Genomic DNA, 19,955 nt, shown 5'->3' with positions numbered 1-19,955 from the left:
CAGAGGTCTTGGCTCCAAAGCCTTTGAGACAGAAATGCAAGGTTTCTGAAAACTGTCGGTCCCTGAGAGGGAAAGGTGTAAGGACGTGCATGAGGGTGTGGTGGTGGTGAGGGGGGGGATGGGGGCCCATGCTTCACCCACCTGGCCTCCAGCCTCCAAGGACAAACAGGAAAACCGATAGTCCTCATCCTGTGCCTTGAATCCTGACATCTGGAAGTCCTTCCTGGTGTTTAGTTGTCAAGTCTTGAGCTGCAAAGGAAGTTAATTTGCTTTGGTTGGGTCCTGAGAGGAGCTGGATTCTAAGAAGGGAGGGTCGAAGCCATTACTGAGGGCCTGCTGTGCGCCAGAAGCAGCGTAAGTGTATACAAAAGTGACATCTCATCGAATCCTCACATCATCTGATGAATTAGGGATTAGTATCCCTATTTACAAAGAAGGAAACTGAGCCATAGAGAGGGGAACTAAACTTGCCGAAGGCCACACAGACAGGAAAGGGCAGAATTGGGATTCCAACCAGGCCTGGCATTGCGTGGGGCTGCTGGTCAAGGTCTTCAGTCAAGAGTACTTGGACGGATTCATGCCAATGGTTCAATAAGGCGACCGGGGGCCAGAACGGTAGGTCACTATTACAGTTCACCCACCCACCCCAATTCTGGGAACATTAACAAGCAAAACACTCACGCATGCGCGGCCCACGTGCCCCTCAGGCGGGATGAGAGAAGCAAAGGGAACTGTCCAGGGATAGTTGCCCAAACAAGTTCCGGCCCCGCCTCTATGTTAATGACATGCAGATATATGCAAATTTCTACACGCTACTGCTCAAACCTTCGGGAGAAATGGGATGACACAGGAGCGGTTGCTATGGAAACCCAAATGCGACCCCCCTCCCCCTCTACCGCTCCAGCAAGCGCATAGACACGTGCACAAAGACCCAGGGTTCCTCGCTCCAGAGCCCAGAGGATCAGAGTCTCGGAGGGTGTGAACCGAAAGGACCCTCGGAAACTGCGTTCAGCCCGGGGGAAGCTGAGGCCCGGGGAAAGCCGCGGGAGAGCAGCTTCGTGGGGCGCCTTCCACTGAAGCCGAGGGGAGCTAGGTGACTTCTCTGGTCCCTGGGGACTCCTACTCAGGCCTAGCAACGTGAGCCCCGCCCAGCGTTGCTTAGCAACGTCCCTCGAGCCCAGCAACCGCCGGTCACGCCCCCTAGCAACAGCTCGCCTAATCCTTGCTCCTGGCCTCCTCTGCCGCAAGAAAGGCGAGGAAAGAGGCTTGTGGACTAGGGCCAAAACGTGGGTGGAGGTCGTACTGTCCAGCCCCCAGCCTCAAAGCACGCTGCAGGATTTCGCAGTCCACCTCTAGCCGTCTTTGCGGGGCGAGGTGCTAGAAGGCCGAGTCATCACCCCCATTTGCAAGGTGGGGGGGTGAACTGAAGCTCCGAAAGGAAGTCCCGGCCGAGAGTACAGAGCTTGTTCTTCCCTGAGTGCCCTGAGAAGGCAGCAAACGCTCTCCTGTCTCCCTAGGAGGAAGCCCGGGCCTGGGGAGAAGGGGTGCGCAGGTCCACTTGACCTGCCCCAACTGCATTAGGAAAATGACCCAAGTTGCCGACTCAGATCAAGCTGCACGTTGCATAGTAATTTGCGTCATTTACATACAGCACCGAGGCTGTGGCGCTCACCAGCCCGTCGGAGTCGGTCAAGTTACCGAAGGAGGCCCGCCCCCTCCCCTGCTTCACTCGTCCAGTCCCCTCAGTCCCCTCTCCGTGTCCCCCTTCTGCCCCCGCACCACACCCCCGGCCCCGCTTCCGGTCCCTCCGGCTACAATTCCGTACCTCTCCCCGCCCCCAGCTCGTCCTCCGGTCGGCTAGCCTCGACCTCCATCCCTAGGCCGAGGGCCCCCTCTGCTGTCGGCCGCGGGTAGGGCAGCAGCAGAGCTCACGGGGCAGAGAAGAGGGACTCCCCTCAACAACCAAGTCCCCATCCTTCCCAGTACAGCACGGTCCAGAGCGAGGCTAGTGCATGGGTAGACTTCCAGAGGGATGGACGGGGTACCCCCCTTTAGGACCGGGGAGGGGGGTGAGGAGGAGTGAGGGGTGCTGCCAGAAGTTCTTTCCTCTAAGCCAGGCCCTGCCTCTTCCTACTGGGTTAGGCAGCCAGGGGGCAGCTAGTTTCCAGGTGGGTCCTCGGACTCCGTTCTCCCAAAGTCCACCCCACATTGAAATATTTTACAATTGTAGCTGCTGTTAGGAGTTCACTCCTGGCCCCAGGCAAAGCAGCACCATCCAGCCCTAACACCACCGTCCAACCCTACCCTGAATGCCCACTCCCTCCCAGGCCAAGACCCTTGGCTTTCTCCTGTACCAGCCTCGGGGAGCTCACAAGAGGTGCAGAGAAGAGTCATCCTATATGGCTCTCCCAACTTACTCAACAGAGACCCACACGCAGACATGCAATCAGACATCCATACACACAGATGCACAGAGACGCTCACAGATGCACACAGACACAGAGACACACAGGGAATATGGTGGTACCCAACTAGCCAAATGAAAAAAATCTTGGTAACTGAAATAAATTTTTTTGGTAACTGAAAAATTTAAAAACCACTGCAACTTGCTCTCCTCTTTCTCCCTAACAATCTCTAGATGTCTGTGCCCCTGCAAAAGCCTCATTTCTAGTCCTGCCCTCTCTACCATCGCTTCTTCCTCCTAGTTCAGAATACTTGCAGAATGCTTCCAGAACCCACCATGGCAACAGTTGTGCCCTGGGGCGCAGTGATGGTTCAGGAGCTCAAGACAAGCAACTGGCAAGGCTGCCCCCTCCATCCCCAGCACTTTAGCTCTGCTACATCTGTGCATAGAACCAGACACACCTACCCTGACCCACACCTGGCCCGCCCCAGCGTCTCTCCTGATCAGCCAGCAGATGCAATCTCACCTTTGCCAAACTCTTTATTGAACCAAAAATCAACAACAAGCAGACTGCAGAACAAGAATCTCAAACAGCTGGCCCTCCCCTCTTCCTCTGCCCCTCCCTCCGGAACAGCTCAGGATTCTGTCCTGGGGACGGAATCAATGTCTCTCTTCTGGTGGGTAATGAGAGTCAGGTCTCTCCGGGGAAGGTACACTCAGAGCAAGCTCCACCTGTAGGACCCAAAGAGTCAGAAGCCTGGCCAGGGGGCTCTGGAGCTATAGGGGGCTGGCAAAGTAGGCCAAGAATTCCAGGGGCTGCAGGGGGTGGGGCAGGGGTTGGGGGGAAGAGCCCCTGGCCTGGGGATCTCAACGAGGCTTGGAGCTGGCGGCTCATGGACACCAGGGATTCCAGATGCTGGAGCAGGGCCTGGTGGGGACAGGAGGCCCTGTGGAGGTGCTGGCCGGGGCCAGATGGTGCTGCTGAATAGGGTTGCCAGGACGGGCACCGGGGTGGTTTGGGGGGCCGCTGCCCTCGCCCAGGACTCTGCCAGGTCTCTGGCTCTCCCCACAGTCTCCCCCTGCCTCTGGGGGGCCTCTGCCAAGCACAGAGTCCCCTTGGAGCCAAGCTGCTATCGCCCTGGCTCGGCTGCAGAGCACCCCTTGGGAGAGGGGAGCCCTTTGGGGCCACGCTGGGACTCCTGTCCTCTGGCTGATAGCATCTCTTCTCCACTTTTCTGTTGAAGGAGACCATCTTTCGAACCTTCCCCCACAAAGGGCCGGACTCTGCTGTGTCTGGAAGCCCTGCTTTGGGGAGCAGCACAGCTAGGACCAGGCTTGAGTGAGTGGCTTCCAGGCCTGGGGAAAGAGGGAGTGGAGAGACCAAAGGCTGGATAGGAGAGAACACACAGTCCCTAGAAGCTGCATTGTGGCTGCAGCAGGTCTATCAATGAGGCCCCAGGGATAGCTTTCCAGCAGTGAGAGGGGGGCCCATGAGATGCTGGGAACAGTAAGGAGGAGGGTGAGCCTGTCTCGGACACAGGAACGGACTCACCTGATGGAGGGTAGGGCAATAGATGGTCTGACCTCAAGACTGTATGGATTCAGAGTCTACCACATTGTCCCCAGGACAGGCAGCCCAGAAAGACCAAGTGCTCTGGTTGGAAATGGGCACAGTCCAGCCCTTTACGCCCCACCCCCACCCCAGGTGCTTTGCTGGAGCCACGCCCTGTGCACCAAGGCCAACCTTGGCCTAGGACCGCTGTGGTGAAATATCCCTCCTTCCTGTCACTTGTTCGTGGGTCCTGCCTCTGTCCCGCTGTGTCTGCCTCCAGTGTGGCCGCCCCCTGAGTCTGCAGCCGAGCCGCCCAGCTGGGAGGCCTGGCCCGGCTCCTGACTGGCCGTGTGACTCCGGACAAGCCACCTGCTTTCCCCCTATCTCAGTTTCCTCATCTGGGAGAAACCGATAGCAGCATTCTGATGGGGTTATTCTGAGGACTCGATGAATTAAAAGAAGTGAAGCTTTTGTAACACGGCCCGGCACCCAGTAAGCAATATAGAGCTACTCCTGTCAGCCCACGTGCCCGCCCCCACTGGCCTGGCCCGGCATTGGGGCACTCACCGGGGCCTCCCAGAGGGCGCAGTCCGGGGGGCAGGGGCTGGAAGGCCGGCAGGGGCAGCAGGACCACGCCCACGTGCTCCAGGGCTGCCAGGCCATGGCGCTGCTTGTTGTTGAGGTAGGAGTAGAGCAGCCGGCAGTTCTGGGTGTCCTGAGCCCCGTGTGGGCACAGTCTGGCCACGCAGATGTCCTGCAGTTGCAGGAAGGAGGGTGGCTTTTGGAGCAGCCATCCTTTCCTCCTGCGAACACCCCTGCCGTCATCTAAACCTCTGACGACCCTGTGAGGACGCGTGACCTCACTTTCCAGAGGAGGAAAGAGAGGGCCTTGCCCAGGGTCACACAGTATCTACGGTTACAGTGGGAACTAGACCCAGACACCCTAAACCAGGCCTCTGCTCCAGAGATGGAGAGGGAGGGGGCACAGGGCTGTGGGTCCCCAGCTAGGAGGAGAGGGGGTGCCCAAGGATGGCAGTTACCTTGGCCTCGGCCGGGCAGATGCTGGCCAAAAGTTCCCAGACAGTATTGGAGGGGATGCAGCCTGCTGAACGGATCACCTCCGGCAGGGTCTGGGGGCACGTAGGATGGCCAGTCAGCTCCCTAGCGTCCCACCCACTTAGGGCACACTCAACACTGGCCACCGCGAAGCCACAGCCTTGGGCGATGAGGATGGACGGGCGGTATACCAGAACCCCGGGAAGGTCAGTGGCTGCCCAGGAAGCCCTGACTGCCCCTGCAGGCCTACAGCCTATCTGGGCCAGTCTCCTGCAGCTCCTCAGAAACCCCTTCCTCCTTCCTTGAACCTTCCACCCCCATCCCACAGTTCAGCTGATCATTCGGTCACTCGACAATCCCTCCTAACACCCTCCCCTGGACCAGGGAGGCACCACACTGCTCTCCTGGGGCCTCTTGCATTATGCGTTGGGTTACAGGGAGTCCTTGACCCCTGTGCATCTCCATAGGAGTGGGGCTGGTGTCTCATTGCCCCATGCCCAGCGCGGGGCCAGGCACAGAGAGGGTACCAAGGCCTTGTTTTAGAATGAGGGAGTAAAAGAATGAATGAATGAAAGCGGTGTGAGCAGCTGCCCAGCCAGCGTGTGAGGGACACAACCCCGGCGAGCAGGGCTGGAGTACCATGAGGAGCCGACAGCTATTTCCAGACACCAACTGGGCCTTGGCCCTGAACCGCTTGATGGAGAACATGTCCAGAGCTCCCTCCCAGGGCGGCTGGCTGGGCAGGGCCTTTGTGGGTCCAGCAGGCATCTGGAGCCTAGAAAGAGGGACAGAGAGACAGGGCCAGACAGAGCAGGTTAACAGGACACCCCTCAGCATCTCCCTACTTTTCAGAGAAAGTCCTGTGTTCCCAATATGGGTGCTGGAACACTAGTCTAAGCATGGCCTTGTGAGGGGGGGACCAGCAGGCAGCGATGACTGGTTCCATTGCACAGGTGAGGAAACTGAGACCCATAGAAGAGGCAGGATTTGCCCAAGGCCACAAAGAAAGGAGAGCCCATACTGCATCTGCTGCCCCCCAGGTGGCTGCCCCCACTGACCCTCTCCTAGCCCCAGCCCCACACCTGTCCTGAAGCTGTGGGGGATGCTTCTCCCTAGTTTGGGGCATCTCTGGAGAGGACGCGAGGGTTGGGCTTGGGGCTCTCTGGAAGACACTGTCCCCTATCCTCCTAGTAGCTTTGAAGGAGCCTGGCAGCTCACCCGAGGGCTTCCAATCTACAAAGAATAGAAGCAGAGACTGGTGGACAGACAGCTACATGGAGCCAGCCTGGGGCTTTAGAGCCAGGCTTTGAACCAGGTTCTTTTCGAGGTGACCTGGGACACAGGTATGCCCACCCTGCCACCTTCTCCCCAGGCCATGAATCCCTGTTGCTGCTGAGCCCCCTGCTCAGCCCCAGCCTGCCCACCACCCCTGCACCCAGCCTGTGTCTCCCCCCAACCCGTGCAGATGCGGCAGCTGGGGTCCAGGAAGTGGTGCTCGTGCTGCCCCGTGGTGTCCTCGTCCTGCTCTGTGGTGGCCTTCAACGTGGCAGGCAGGGCCAGTGGGCTGCAGTCTATGGACACCATGGGTCCCTAGGAAGCACAGAAGGAGAGCAGTGCGCTGGTAAGGTGCTAGGGAAGTCAACAGCTCTCCGTCACTAGGGAGCCTCAGGAATACGGTTCTATTTTTCCAAATAATACATTCTTTTATTATAGAGGTACTGTGAACGTGTTAGAGAAAATTTGTAAAATACAGAAAATTTGAAAATTACCAAAAAATCACCCCTCATCCCAGCACTCAGAGACACTTGTTAGCACTCTGGGTATCCTTGTAGCAGTTTTCCTACACACACGGTGTGGGGGTCCTCTGACTAAAACAGCTGGGGTAAGATATTCCACCTGTACTCTCATTGCATAACTGCGATCACTGTATTCTCACTGTGTCACTGAAGGAGGGGGGGACCGTTGTGTATGCTTCACCTCCACTGCTGGATGGTGGGGTCATTCCCAGATTTTCACCATTACAAACAGTACTGAGGACATCCTTATGCAGAGAGTATTTTCCTAAACTTTCAACTCTGTCCTTAGGACAAGTTCTCAGAAGCAGATGACAGAATCAGGGAGAATGAGCATTTTTAAGCCTTGATGCTCACTGCCAAATCAGCTTTTCCCCTCACAATAGAAAGAGCTTTAACCACAAAACAAACATGGCTTTAGGAAGATTTTTTTAAAACATTCGGAAACTTGACTCTGGCCTCATAAACCAGCTGCAGAGTAGCACCAAGGCACACGCTTCAAATCACAGCTCCCCCAGGACCAACTAGTGAGCTTGGGCAAAGGGCTACCGGTTCCTCATGCAGGACGCTGGCCTCACCTCCCCCGTAGGTCACTGTGAGATCTGAACGAGGCACTGTTGTCTAAGGGGCACACAGCTGGTGCTCGATAAGGAGTAAAGATGTTGTTATGTGTTATCCCCCTCCGCCACTCTGCCACTCCCCCCCCCCCCGCCCCGCCCCAGTGAGGACTTCTTTCTGGTCTTCTAGTTCCTCCCTCTACACTTATGTGCAATTTATTCAGGGAACACAGACTGGTTTCGGCTGGGGACTCCTTTCCACACAGGCAGCAGTTCTGGTGCGTGGCCTGGACACCGGCTTGGGGGGCGGGGGGAGCAGGGATTTTTGTCTGTCATGTTCACTGTCATTTACGGAGCGCACATAGCTCAAGGGGTCCATCTGCACTGTCCAGCCCCGACACAGAGCTGATTAGAGGCGGGTGAGCATCTGACCCACAGAACACCCAAGCCAAGCCCGAACAGCCTCCTGGGAGTGACTGAAAGAAGCCAAGGGGGAGTTCGGATTGTCGGCGGGAGGCTGAGCGGATGATGAGTTCATTGATTTGAGGGCTGCGGAGCTGCCATGGCAGGACACGTGCAAGATGGAGGGGCGACGGGGAGGAAGGAGCAGGATGGACATGAGGACGGAGCAGATCTCCGGCGATGAGAGGGGAGTGTAGCAATGCCCTGGGCTCTGGGTGGTTCTGTGCCCCTAGCACCCCGAAGTCCCGCCACCAAAGAGAGTAGGTCTCTGTTCCTCACATCCCAAAACGGTCGCTGATTCAGTGTGGCCCTTCTGCTTCCCAGCCAGAGATCTGGCGGGAATGTCTGGGGCTGGGGAAAACTGCGGTGATAAGACTTATTCCCACTCCATGGCGTTAGGCCCGAAGGAGGGGACCAGCACCGAGGTGGTGAGGACAGGCCAGTCCCAGGGGTTCAAGTCCCGCCCCACGTTCGCCTGGACCCCTGCGGCAATGACCATCCCCTTGTTCACAGTGAAGACCTTGGCACTCACAGTAGTCCGGGGACTTGCTCAAGGCCACCCAGCTGCTGAGGTGAGGAGTGGGACCCTGGGCACAAGGCTCCCCCCCCCACCCCCGGCGTCGTCAGGTCAGGCTGCCCCTTACCACCAGATCCTCCAAGGTCAGTGTCTGGTCCACGTCCCGCAGGATCTCGACCTCACCCTTGTGGGTCAGTTTGAAGGCCGGGAGGCTGCACAGCTCCTTCTGTTGCTGCTCAATGATCTCCAGGCCCTGGAGGGGCCAAGCAGCCCAAACTCAGCCAGGTCAGGGCCTCCCAGGCCACCACGAGCCCGAGCATTCCCTCTCTCCCCCGGAGGCCCCTCTCCCGTGGTCCCCCTCTGTGCCAACCCCTCCCTCCCTTCACACTTCGGCTTCCACCGTTCCTGCGCCTAACACGCCCTCCCCCCTCAGCTCTACGGCTCCACAGTCCACTCATTCGCCCTCCAAACTCAAGCCCTGCCTCCTCCAGCAAGCCTTCTTGAACTTCATCTTCTCCCACAAGTCAGTTCTGCCTCTGCCTGTGCCCCAGCCTCTGTTCTGGGAAGAATACAGTGTAGCCGAAAGAGTGTGCAGGCTCGGGGGCATCACCTGGGTCGTGACTAGGGACCCCCAAGGTAGTGTGGCCTTGGACAAGCACTCCACCGCTCTAAGCCTCGGTGTATTTGTTTTCTAGGAATCAAATTAAGGGCATTAAATTAAACAGCAAATGTAGAATGCTTGGCTGGGGCCTGGCTCACAGTAAATGCTACCTGTCATTCTTATTGTTGATCAACGTCATCCCATCTGAAATGTTTCCTGGAAGCCTGGAGGAGGTCCCATCCGAGGGCTGGCCTCATGGGTGTGGGCTCCCGCGGTTGTACCCCGCACGGCCCTTCACAGATGCTGTCACCATCTTGAAATTCTTAAGAGTTGTTGAGCAAAAGGCCACACATTTTTGTTTGGCACTGCCCCCCACAAGTTATGTAGCTGGTCCTGCTCCTGGTCCCCCACAGGTACCTGGACAGAAGCTCAGCCTACAGTGGATAGAGTCACCTAGTGGATTCTAGGTGAATCTAATCAGCCCAGTGTCTTCCAGAACAGGGGCCGCAGAACCCCACCCCATCCCACTGGCCTACTCCGAGATCAGCCCCCTCTCCCTCAGGGGCCACCAGCAAGCATTCCCCAAAGCCCGCTCAGTGCCCACACCTTCCCTGTCCCTGAGCCGTCCCCAGGAAGGAAGAGACCCATGGACACAGGGTGTATGGGGACATGACTGTGAAGCATGAGGGCTGTGGGGTCCCTCCCCCAGCCTGGGGCACCAGGAAGACTTTTCTGCGCCTTCCGAGACTGACATGGGAACAGGGGCACCCCAGGGGATCTACCCCCATCAATGGTGGATGACAATCCTAGACTCCAGACCGCAGACCATCACACCCCGTACCCCAGCCCCTGCCCACAGCCTAGCTCCATAGAAAAGCAAGTGGAAGGTGATACTTCTCGGGGGTCACCTCTCTACCAAGTTCTCCATCCCCAGTCCCTTTCCCCCCTATTTTTGCCTCTTTTCCATTTTTTTGTGGAGAGAGTCTCTCTCTCTCCCTCCCTGTCTTCCTGCTCTTTCTTTCCATTTCCTCCTTTCTGTCTTGTGCTCCCCGAATTTCACTGTCCCCCCCGCCTCACTCTGCTCTGTCTCTCCTGCACACTCGGGCCCTCCCCTCCCCATATCCCTCCCACATCACCTATCCTGACTTGACCCAACAGCTCACCCTTTTTTCCTCCTGGTCCCGCCAGCGGGCCAGCTCTTGGGGGGCCAGCTGGGTGGAGCTCATCCGCACCAGGTCGTGGGGGGTGACATCTCCCTGAACCACTTTGAGAAACAGATCCTGCAGGGGCAGGCATGGGGGCTGCACCACACTGCTCCAGAAGCCCCCCCCAACATCCTGCCAGGGCTCCGAGCCCCCAAGGGAGGGTCTGGGCTAGCCCCCAAGCCCCGCTCACCGGATTCCGGGGGTCACGCAGGTTGAACAGCAGGCTGCGGTACTTGGTCTTGTAGCGACAGCTGGTGGCTTGTATCAGGTCGAAGAGGGCTGTCTCAATACCAACAGCGATGCCCTCCACCGCCTCCTCACTCAGCACCAGATCTGGGAGCTCCTGGAGGCTGTGGGGCAAGAATGGAGTCATAGGTCTGAGCCCGCGAGGTGATCTAGGCACCGGCCAGACAGGCAAAGTATGGGGCAGAGTCCGGACCAACTGCGTTTCTATTCTGGGCATCTTCCTATTTATACATATTCATTCTCACCCCAACTCTGTGAGGAGGCAGTATTCTCATTCTCCATTTGTAGATGGGGTGAGCGAGGCTCAGAGAACATAAGGGGCTTGCCCAGGGCCGCATGATGGGTGGCAAAGCAAGATCTGACTGCTCAGCCCATGCTTTATCCTTGGCCCGTGGAACTGGGATGGAGGAAGCCTGGGGGGAAGGGGAAGGCATCAGGCAGGCAGGGGACAGAGCCCTGGCCCTGAATGTAACACAGATTCTGCCACCAGCTTGCTGTGTAGCCTTTGCCAAGTCCTACCCTCTCTGGGCCTTGGTCTCACCATTGTAAACGAGAGCTCCGGGCTCAGAGCTCTCAGATGCTCCCAGGAGAGTCTCACTGTGTCTGAAAGCATTTGCTGTGGGTGACGACCACGAGGACATGAGCAGCAGCAGTGGCTTAATGGGACGGCATGACCTTGAAGCCAGGGAGACCCAGGTTCAAATGTCAGCTCTCCACCAGCTCGCTGTGCAGGCAGATGACCTCACAACTACAAAATGGGGTTAGTCATACATTCAGAAGCCCTGAGGACATGGCAGCATGGGCCTGGGAGGTGAGGACAGCTCTCAGGATGTCACAGGTGTCAGGGAAGTGGGGAGGGAGGCCTCACCGACTCCACAGCACCTCCTGCATGGCACGGACCACTGTACCCCGTACCCCGATATCCAGGGATAGCTTCTCCTGTTGGGGCTGAAGCTGAGCTGTAGGGGGAGAGAGAGAGAGAGTCACAAACTCCCATGGGATGCCGAGGAGCAAGGGGTGAGAGAGACTCAATGCTGATGGGTTTAGGCAGGCAAGGGGTGGGTCCAACCTCAGGGACCAGAGATGTCTAGGATCCAATCCCAGGCAGCCAGCAGCCCCCCTCCCTCTGGGGAAGGACTGAGGCCGGTGGGTGGGGGGGATCAGAGGTGAGAGAGGAGACTCCTAGCAGGGACTGGGGCCAGAAGCTGGGCATGAGGCCCTGCTAGTCCCCAGCACCCCCTGGAAGACAAGCAGCTGCTGAGGGGGCACCCTCCCTGGCCCCTCACCTGAGTCCTCTCCCCCGTCTTGTTCACCAGCCTCCTCCTCTTCAGCCTCCACTGGGCCGCACTGCAGGGAAGGGGAAAGGAAATGAGGCCATGACTCTGGGAGCAGGCTTCCGGCCCCAGGGGGCACTGCTCCACCCATCAGCTCCCCATGCTCCAGCGGGCAGGGGGGAGGAGGCACTCACCCCGGGACACTCAGCACAGGCCTCACGAAGAGGAGCCCGCTCCTGCAAGAGAAAGAGGATATGGAGAGGGTGGGTTTCGCTGAGGGGAAAGGAATGACTCCTCGGAAGGCAGAAGAAGTCAGAGGCCACCAGGGGCCCATGTTGTCCCTCCTGAGGACCTTAGGACAGCAGGACATGCTGGTCAGCCAGGAACAAAGGTCAGCGACTGCTCCCTCTCCAAATGCACCGGAGGCTCAGCCCCTCCCTTGCTCTGGTCAAGCTCCTGAATTCAGGAGTGCTGGACAAAGAGCACACAGACCCCACTAGGCAGACAAGTGGGGGCCTAACCCCATCTCTGGCTATTACATTCGGTGTGACCATGAGCAAGTCCCAGCTGCATGGTGGCAGTGACAGCTCTGGGAGGCAGGTGTGAAAGTGTCTCTCTGCAGGGATGATGTCACACTGTCCATGTAAAGAACCTGATCAGTACCTGGCACCTGGTGGGGCCCTGGGCCCTGGGCCTTTCCTTCCTTCTGGGCCTCTGGACAGGCGATGCTAAGCTGACCTTCATCATGTCCTCCAGAACCTCTAGCTTTGGAGGCTGCAGCTCCCCTGCCTGGCCACGGCGGATGGCCCCCAGGAGGTGGAGCACTGTCCCGGAACCAAGCTGCAGGGGAAGAAAAGCACTTCAGAACCGAGCGGCCAAGGCCCTTCAGAGCAGCCCTCAGTTCATCTGTATTCGTTCAATGTCTCTCTCCCCCACTGCGCTGTAAGCAACATGCGGACAGAGAGCGTGGATGCCTCGGTCCCACTCTACTCCCAATGCCTAGAACAGGCCTGACGCAAAGTAGCATTCAAGACATGTTTGTGGACTGCAAGGCCTCTGTGCCAGGAGAGGAGCCGGTCTTCATTCTCATCCTCTCATCTTCCCCTCTCACCTCCAGGCCTTTATAAGCATTTCAAGGTGCAGAGTGGTTTTTGGTCTTTTTATGAGCTATAGAATCTATCCTGCTGCCCTTTTTCCTCTGGCTGCCGGGAAGCTCAGCAGTAACTCAGAGTCCAACAGTTGTACTTTTCCAGGATTGGCAGAGGGTGAGAGTTTGTCATACCAAGATTTCCCCTTCTCTTCCCCCTTTCCTCTTACTTTAGGCTTTTATCCCATTTCAAGTATGTTTTGATTCTTTTAGTTTATTGCAAACCACAAGGAACTACTGTGAAAATAGATGGGTCTGAAATCTAATCTTTGAATGAATTCTCATGAATGGTCAGGTTCCAAAGTTTGGGGAAAACTGGAAGTCTGAGGTTCAGCATCACAGGGGGTGGGGAGTACTACCGTGCTCTGGAGGAGAGCAGGCCAGGGGGGACCAGGATTGCCTCTACTGTGGAGGACCCCTCCCATCCCGCCAGACCTGAGGAGAGGGAGGAAGAAGAGCAGTAAGAAAAAGCAAAAACCTACGTAACACACGTGCTTCACCCCATGGGGCATTTTCATTTCTTCCTTGGAGAGAAAGGATGCAGAGATTAGGATTCAGAGGACCAGTGACCCCACTGGAGGGAGTTCACAAGAAGACACTCACACAAAGGTGAACAATGTTCAGTGCTCACAGGATTGGCGGAAAAAACCCACAAAAAATAAATGTGTACCCTCCAATGACCATCAAAGGGGGAATGGTTAATAAACCACCACATATCATACTGTGGATTCTAACTGGCCACTAAATAGAGTGAGTCATAATAAATACTATCATTCATCGAGGCTTACAAAGTAGCTGCCCCTGAAGGAAACACATCACACATGATCTTATTATGGTCTCAGATCAACACCATGAGGTATGTACCATTTCTACCCCCATTTTACAGATGAGGAAAACTGAGGGTCAGAGAGGATCTGAAAAGTCCCACAGCTACTAAGCAGCAGAGCTAGGATTAGAGCCTACTTCTACCTGACCAGGCGCCGAACTGCGGGCTATCTGGACAACACTGACAGATGTGGAAAGATTCATGGAAAGATGTCAGGGTGTATTATTTGAAGGAAAAAAAAATAGGTTACAGAGCAAGATCTGTTGCATAAGCCCATTTATGTAAATATATATTTATAGACGTATAATGAAGGTTATCTCTGGGGAATGAAATTCCAGAGGGACTTTCAGTTTCTGCTTGTAGACACTTGGGTATTTATGATATTCAAAATGAGCATGTATTTCTTTTATAATCAGAAACATATTTTTTAAATTAAAAAACAGGTTTAGAACAATGTGTGTAGTGTGCTACCATTTGCGCTAAAAGAGAAAGAATGTTTAAATTTGTATTTGCTTGAATCTGCATGAAGTATCTCTGGAAGTATCCATAAACCTAAAAACAGAGGCTGCCAGGAGGAAAGGGAAAGGGAGCTGGAAAGGAGGCTTTTCACTTTTTTTTAAACCATGGGGATGAATCAGCCTTTCAAAAAAGTAAATTGAGGAAAAGGGGGAGGGGGAGAAAAACGGGACAGCTGGGAAGAAAGCAGGAAAGATATTAAGAATAGCCCTCCGTGGCTTAAAACTTTCTGACCGGCCCCTGTCTTGGGATCTGTCCATCAGCATTATGAGGCTCCAAGACAACAGGGAGCCAAATCTGACCGGCAAAGACTTTATTTATTTATTTATCTTTAAAGATTTTATTTATTTATTTGACAGAGAGAGAGACAGACAGAGAGCACGAGCAGGGGGAGCAGCAGAGGGAGAGGGAGAAGCAGGCTCTCCGCTGACCAGGGAGCCCAACGTGAGGCCTGAGCCCAAGGCAGATGCTTAACCGCTGAGCCATCCAGGCACCCCAGCAAAGACTTTACATGCTGTATTTATCAGACTAGAATACAAAATATGTGTAATATGTTCAACAAAACAAAATAGGGAGTCGAACATATGAGTGCAGGGCAAAACAATATTAAACAATAACCAAGAAGATTTGGTTGGGAACCAAACACAACTTCTGGAAATAAAAATATGATAATCATGAAAATGTAAGACTCCATATCTAGGTTTGGTAGCCTATTAGACACAGCGGAATAAGTTGGAGAACTAGAAGACACTTTAAATGATCCAGAGTATTCACAACACAGAGACTGTGAAACAGTGAACGAGACAAAAGGACAGAGTGAAAAGGACTAACTGATTAATCTGACCGAAGTTCCAGAGGAGAGAGGAGAGCCAGACAGAGGCAGTGTTTGAAGATATATGGCTAAGACTTTTCCTGAATTGACAAAAGACAACAATTTACAGATTCGAAAAGCTCAGTGAATCTCAAACAGGATAAGTAAAAGTAAATCCACACCTTGGCACAATGTAGTGAAACACCAGTGAGGAGGAGATCCTAAGAGCATAAAGAGAAAAAATAACAGCTAACACTTTAATACCACTGAAAATGTGCCACCACTCCTGTGAATGTTTTCCATTAGCTCATTTAATCCTCACCAAAACCCTATAGGCTAGGTACTGCTACTATTATTGTCCCCATTTTACAGAAGAGGAAACTGAGGCACACAGGTTAATCAGCTTGTCCAGTGTCTCACAGCTACCAGACCAAAGAACTGGGATTTAAATCCAGGCAGTCTGATTCTAGAGGCCACACCTTTAACCATAGGCATAAATGCTTCTCTCCAAGACATTTTTAGCTACAAAGGAATGGCAATTAGACTAACAGCTAACTTCTCAATAGTCACAATGGAAGGCAAAACAGAGTAGAATAATATTTTCAATGCGCTTAAAGCAATGTGCTTAAAGTCAACTGGGGACCCATACAAAATATTTTTTGAGAATGAGGATCAAACAAAGGTATCCTAGAGAAAACCAAGAGAATTATTGTTATCCTTGATAATTTTATTTTTCTCAGGAAACAAAATGGTTTTTTAAAATTTATTTATTTGAGTGAGAGAGAGCACGGAGGTGGGGAGGGGCAGAGGGAGAGGGACAAGCAGACTCCCCGCTGAGCAGGGAGCTTGACATGGGGCTCCATCCGGGCGACCCCGGGATCATGATCTGAGCCAAAGGCAGACACTTAACTGACTGAGCCACCCAGGCGCCCCACAAGAAATGAAATGTTAAAGGATGAACTTGAGGCAGAAGAAAGGAAATAATACCTGAGAGAAAAGCTGAGACGCAAGCAGGAATTTTGAGCAAAGAAAATAACAAATATGTTGTTAAATCTAAACGAACATTGATCATATGAAATTGTAACAGTGTGTAATTGGGGGATTAAAAAATAAGATAGGAGCAATTTACTGGATAATAGCACATATATTGGGAAGGTGTATTTAAAGCAATTAAATGTAATTAACTGCATTTAATTAAAGCATTCCAGGATCCTTATATCATTTCAGAGGCAAATAACAGTAGTTAACTACCTTTAAACTTCGACAAGTTAGGTATTCGTTTTAAAATTTCCAAAATTGGGACCCCTGGGTGGCTCAGTTGGTTAGGCGGCTGCCTTTGGCTCAGGTCATGATCCCAGGGTCCTGGGATCGAGTCCTGTATCGGGAGCCTGCTTCTCCCTCTCCCTCTGTCTGCTGCTCCCCCTGCTTGTGCTCTCTCTGTCTCTCTCTCTGACAAATAAATAAAATTTTTAAAAAAATAAAATAAAATTTCCAAAATCACCACCAAAAGAACATAAACAGGGCATAGAAAATTCCCAACTACTAGAGGGGTAAAAAGGAATAAGGAAAAAAAATCAATCTAAAGGGAGGCAATAAAAGAGGGGAAAGTATAGAAAAGGCAGGATATATATGCAAAGCACAAAATAAGACAGTAGGAATAGATTCAAATAAATTAGTAGCTACAACAAATGAAAATGAACTAATCCTTGAGATAAATACAAAAAATCAGACCTTTAAAAAAAGAAAACCTAATTAAAGAATATTTATAAGACCCACCTCTAAAATACAAAAATGCAAAAAAGAGTATGAGAAAAAAATACAATAATATGTGAACAGGCAAATACCAAGTGAAACAAAGCTTTGTAGCTATATTAATATCTGACAAAACAGACTACAAGGAAAAAAACTAGGAGCAAAGACCTCACTACATAAAGACGAGCAGTTTCACCAGGAACCTATCACAACTCTAAACGTATAAGCATCTAATAACATAATCTCAAGAAATATAAAGCAAAAAGTGACAAAACTGCAAGAAAAAAAAAAATCCACCATTATAGCAAGAAATGTTCATGTATCTCCCTAACTGTTGATCAATCTGGCTGACAAAATAGTAAAGATTAAGAAAAGATTTTATAAAAACTATTTATTTAAAAAAAATTTTTTTTAAAGATTTTATTTATTTGGGGCACCTGGGTGGCTCAGTCAGTTAAGTGTCTGCCTTCAGCTCAGGTCACGATCTCAGGGTCCTGGGATCGAGCCCCACATTGGGCTCCCTGCTCAGCGGAGAGCCTGCTTCTCCCTCTCCCTCTGCCTGCCGCTCCCCCTGTTTGTGCTCCCTCTCTCCCTCTTTCTGTCAAGTAAATAAATAAAATCTTTTTATTATTTATGTGCAAGAGAGCACAAGCAGAGGGAGTGGCACAGGGAGAGGGAGAAGCAAACTCCCTGCTGAGCAGGGAGCCCGATGCGGGGCTCAAACCCAGGACCCTGAGATCATGACCTGAGCTGAAGGCAGACACTTAACTGACTGAGCCACCCAGGTGCCCCCTGATAAAAACAATTTAAAAACTTCATCTGTGTACATATATAGAACACTTTTCCTAACAAATAGAAAATACATATTCTTTTCAAGGATACATGTGACAGATAAAATTAAGCCTGGACCATAAAGCAGATCTCAACAAATTTCAAAAGATTAGTACTTTTTACACCAGCACTGCCCAATAGAAGTATAAACATGAGCCATGTGTGTACTTTCAAGTTTTCTGGTAGCCACATGAAAAAAAAAGTAAAAAGAAACAAGTTAAATTAATTTTAAGGATACCTGGATAGCTCAGTCAGTTGAGGGTCCAACTCTTGATTTTTTTTTTTATGTTATGTTAATCACCATACACTACATCATTAGTTTTTGATGTGGTGTTCCATGATTCATTGCTTGCGTATAACACCCAGTGCTTCATTCAATACATGCCCTCTTTAATACCCATCACCAGGCTAACCCATCCCCCCACCCCCCTCCCCTCTAGAACCCTCAGTTTGTTTCTCAGAGTCCATAGTCTCTCATGGTTCATCTCCCCCTCCGATTCTCCCCCCTTCATTCTTCCCTTCCTGCTATCTTCTTCTTCTTTTTTTTTTTTTAAACATATAATGTATTATTTGTTTCAGAGGTACAGGTCTGTGATTCAACAGTCTTACACAAGTCACAGTGCTCACCATAGCACATACCTTCCCCAATGTCTATCACCCAGCCACCCCATCCCTCTCACCCCCCACCACTCCAGCAACCCTCAGTTTGTTTCCTGAGATTAAGAATTCCTCATATCAGGGAGGTCATATGATACATGTCTTTCTCCGTAACTCTTGATTTCAGCTCAGGGTCATGAGATCAAGCCCTTTGTCGGGCTCCACCCTGGGTGTGGAGCCTGCTTAAGATTCTCTCTCTCTCTCTCTTCCTCTGACCCTCCCCCTCAAAAAATTAATTTTATATTGTATTTAACTCAACATATGCAAAATATTACAATTTCAATATGTAATCAAGATAAAAATTTATTAGATTTTTACATTTTTTTGGTACTAAGTTTTTGAATTCAACATGTACTTTATACTTACTCAATTTTAACAAGCCAAATTTCAAATGCTCAATAGATACAAGGGGCTGGTGGCCGCCATATCAGACTACTCAGATAAAAACTGCATTCTCACACCACACTCCGATTAAGCTAGAAAGCAGTAACAAAGAGAAACAGAGAAAGAAAAAAAGAAGCCCAGAGGAATGGGAATTAAGAAAAAACACTTCTGAATAACACATAAGTCAAAGACAAATTGTAATAAATATTATGAAATATTAGTAATTGAATAATGGGAAGAAAGACTATGTATTAGAGTCTCTGCATGCAGCTAAGGTGATAATTACAGGTTCCTTTATAGCTTCAAATGACTTTATTAGAAAGGAAAAAAAGAAAATTAATAAATTCAACATAATTCTTAAGATTTTTTAAAATAAGAAAATTGAAAGAAAGATGACACTTTTCACAAACATAAAATGGAAAGGATTAACAAAACCAAAAATCAATTATTTGAACAGACTCAAAACACAGACAATTCTCTGCCAAGATTAAGGAAAAGAAGGATGATATAACTAGGCCATATCTGGAATGAGTAATCATGAATGCACCAATATTAAAAAGATAAGATGCTATCATGAAATACTTTATGCCAATTTGCCAATAAATTTGAAAACTCAGATTAAATGGATACATTTCTAGAAAAATATAACTCGCCAAAATTTACTCAAAGAAAAAAACTGAATAAAACTATAACCATAGAATGAATTGAATCAGTAGGGAAGGAGACACCTTCCCTAAAGAAAACACCAGTCCAATCTCTTCGTTACCAGTGACTACCAAAATGTTCAAAGAACAAATAATTCCAATCTTATACAAATCCTTACAGCGAGCAGAAAAGGAGCAAACACTCTGCAAAAAATGCAGAAATCGTATTTGGTCAAATGTACTGTCCATTCAGAATAATGCTCAAACCAGCAATAGAAGGGAACTTCCTTAACTTGATAAAGGGCATATATAAAAATATAGCAAATAGGGGCGCCTGGGTGGCTCAGTTGGTTAAGTGTCTAACTTCGGCTCAGGTCATGATCTCAGGGTCCCGGGATCGAGTCCCACTTTCAGTGGGGAGTCAGCTTCTCCCTCTCCCTCTGCCCCTCCCCTCCACTCGTGTGCAGGCTCACTCTGTCAGATAAATTAAAATCTTAAAACAAAACAAAACATAGCAAACATACTCTGGTGAAATGATGACCATGTTCCCTGTAAAGTCCAGAGTAACACAGGGTCTCCGTTATCATCACTTCTATTTGACATTATACTAAAGGTCTTAACTAGCACAGTAAGGAAAGAGGGCAGAGAATATGGAAAATTGGAAAGGAAACAAAAAAACTGTCATTATTTGCAGATGACATGATTGTCTACATAGAAAAC

The 19,955-nt window shown here is 51.2% G+C and overlaps 1 protein-coding gene across 3 annotated transcripts in view; it reads right to left on the bottom strand.

Moving 5' to 3' along the window:
* Nucleotides 1-2,933: 2,933 nt before the first annotated feature.
* SPOCD1 (SPOC domain containing 1) overlaps nt 2,934-19,955 on the bottom strand; it is a 66,126-nt gene continuing 49,104 nt past the window's right edge. For 2 of the 3 annotated variants that reach the window (XM_032389241.1, XM_032389245.1), the window contains 13 exons: nt 12,331-12,507; nt 11,862-11,903; nt 11,680-11,740; nt 11,262-11,352; nt 10,338-10,497; nt 10,106-10,222; nt 8,469-8,594; nt 6,470-6,602; nt 6,095-6,245; nt 5,652-5,787; nt 4,997-5,086; nt 4,524-4,710; nt 2,934-3,760 (listed from right to left, as the gene is read on the bottom strand). In XM_032389241.1, the coding sequence (XP_032245132.1) occupies nt 3,096-3,760; nt 4,524-4,710; nt 4,997-5,086; nt 5,652-5,787; nt 6,095-6,245; nt 6,470-6,602; nt 8,469-8,594; nt 10,106-10,222; nt 10,338-10,497; nt 11,262-11,352; nt 11,680-11,740; nt 11,862-11,903; nt 12,331-12,507 (2,136 nt within the window). In that variant the 3' untranslated portion in view covers nt 2,934-3,095. Of the gene's footprint in view, nt 3,761-4,523; nt 4,711-4,996; nt 5,087-5,651; nt 5,788-6,094; nt 6,246-6,469; nt 6,603-8,468; nt 8,595-10,105; nt 10,223-10,337; nt 10,498-11,261; nt 11,353-11,679; nt 11,741-11,861; nt 11,904-12,330; nt 12,508-13,296; nt 13,339-19,955 lie in introns of all 3 variants that reach the window. The other variant, XM_032389233.1, reaches the window with a different exon arrangement.

Source organism: Phoca vitulina, unplaced genomic scaffold (genome assembly GCF_004348235.1).
Source record: "Phoca vitulina isolate PV1807 unplaced genomic scaffold, GSC_HSeal_1.0 scaffold2, whole genome shotgun sequence".
In the NCBI taxonomy this organism is placed as follows: domain Eukaryota; kingdom Metazoa; phylum Chordata; class Mammalia; order Carnivora; family Phocidae; genus Phoca; species Phoca vitulina.
The sequence above is the reverse complement of the archived record's forward strand: the minus strand, read 5'-3'. Positions and strand labels throughout refer to the sequence as shown.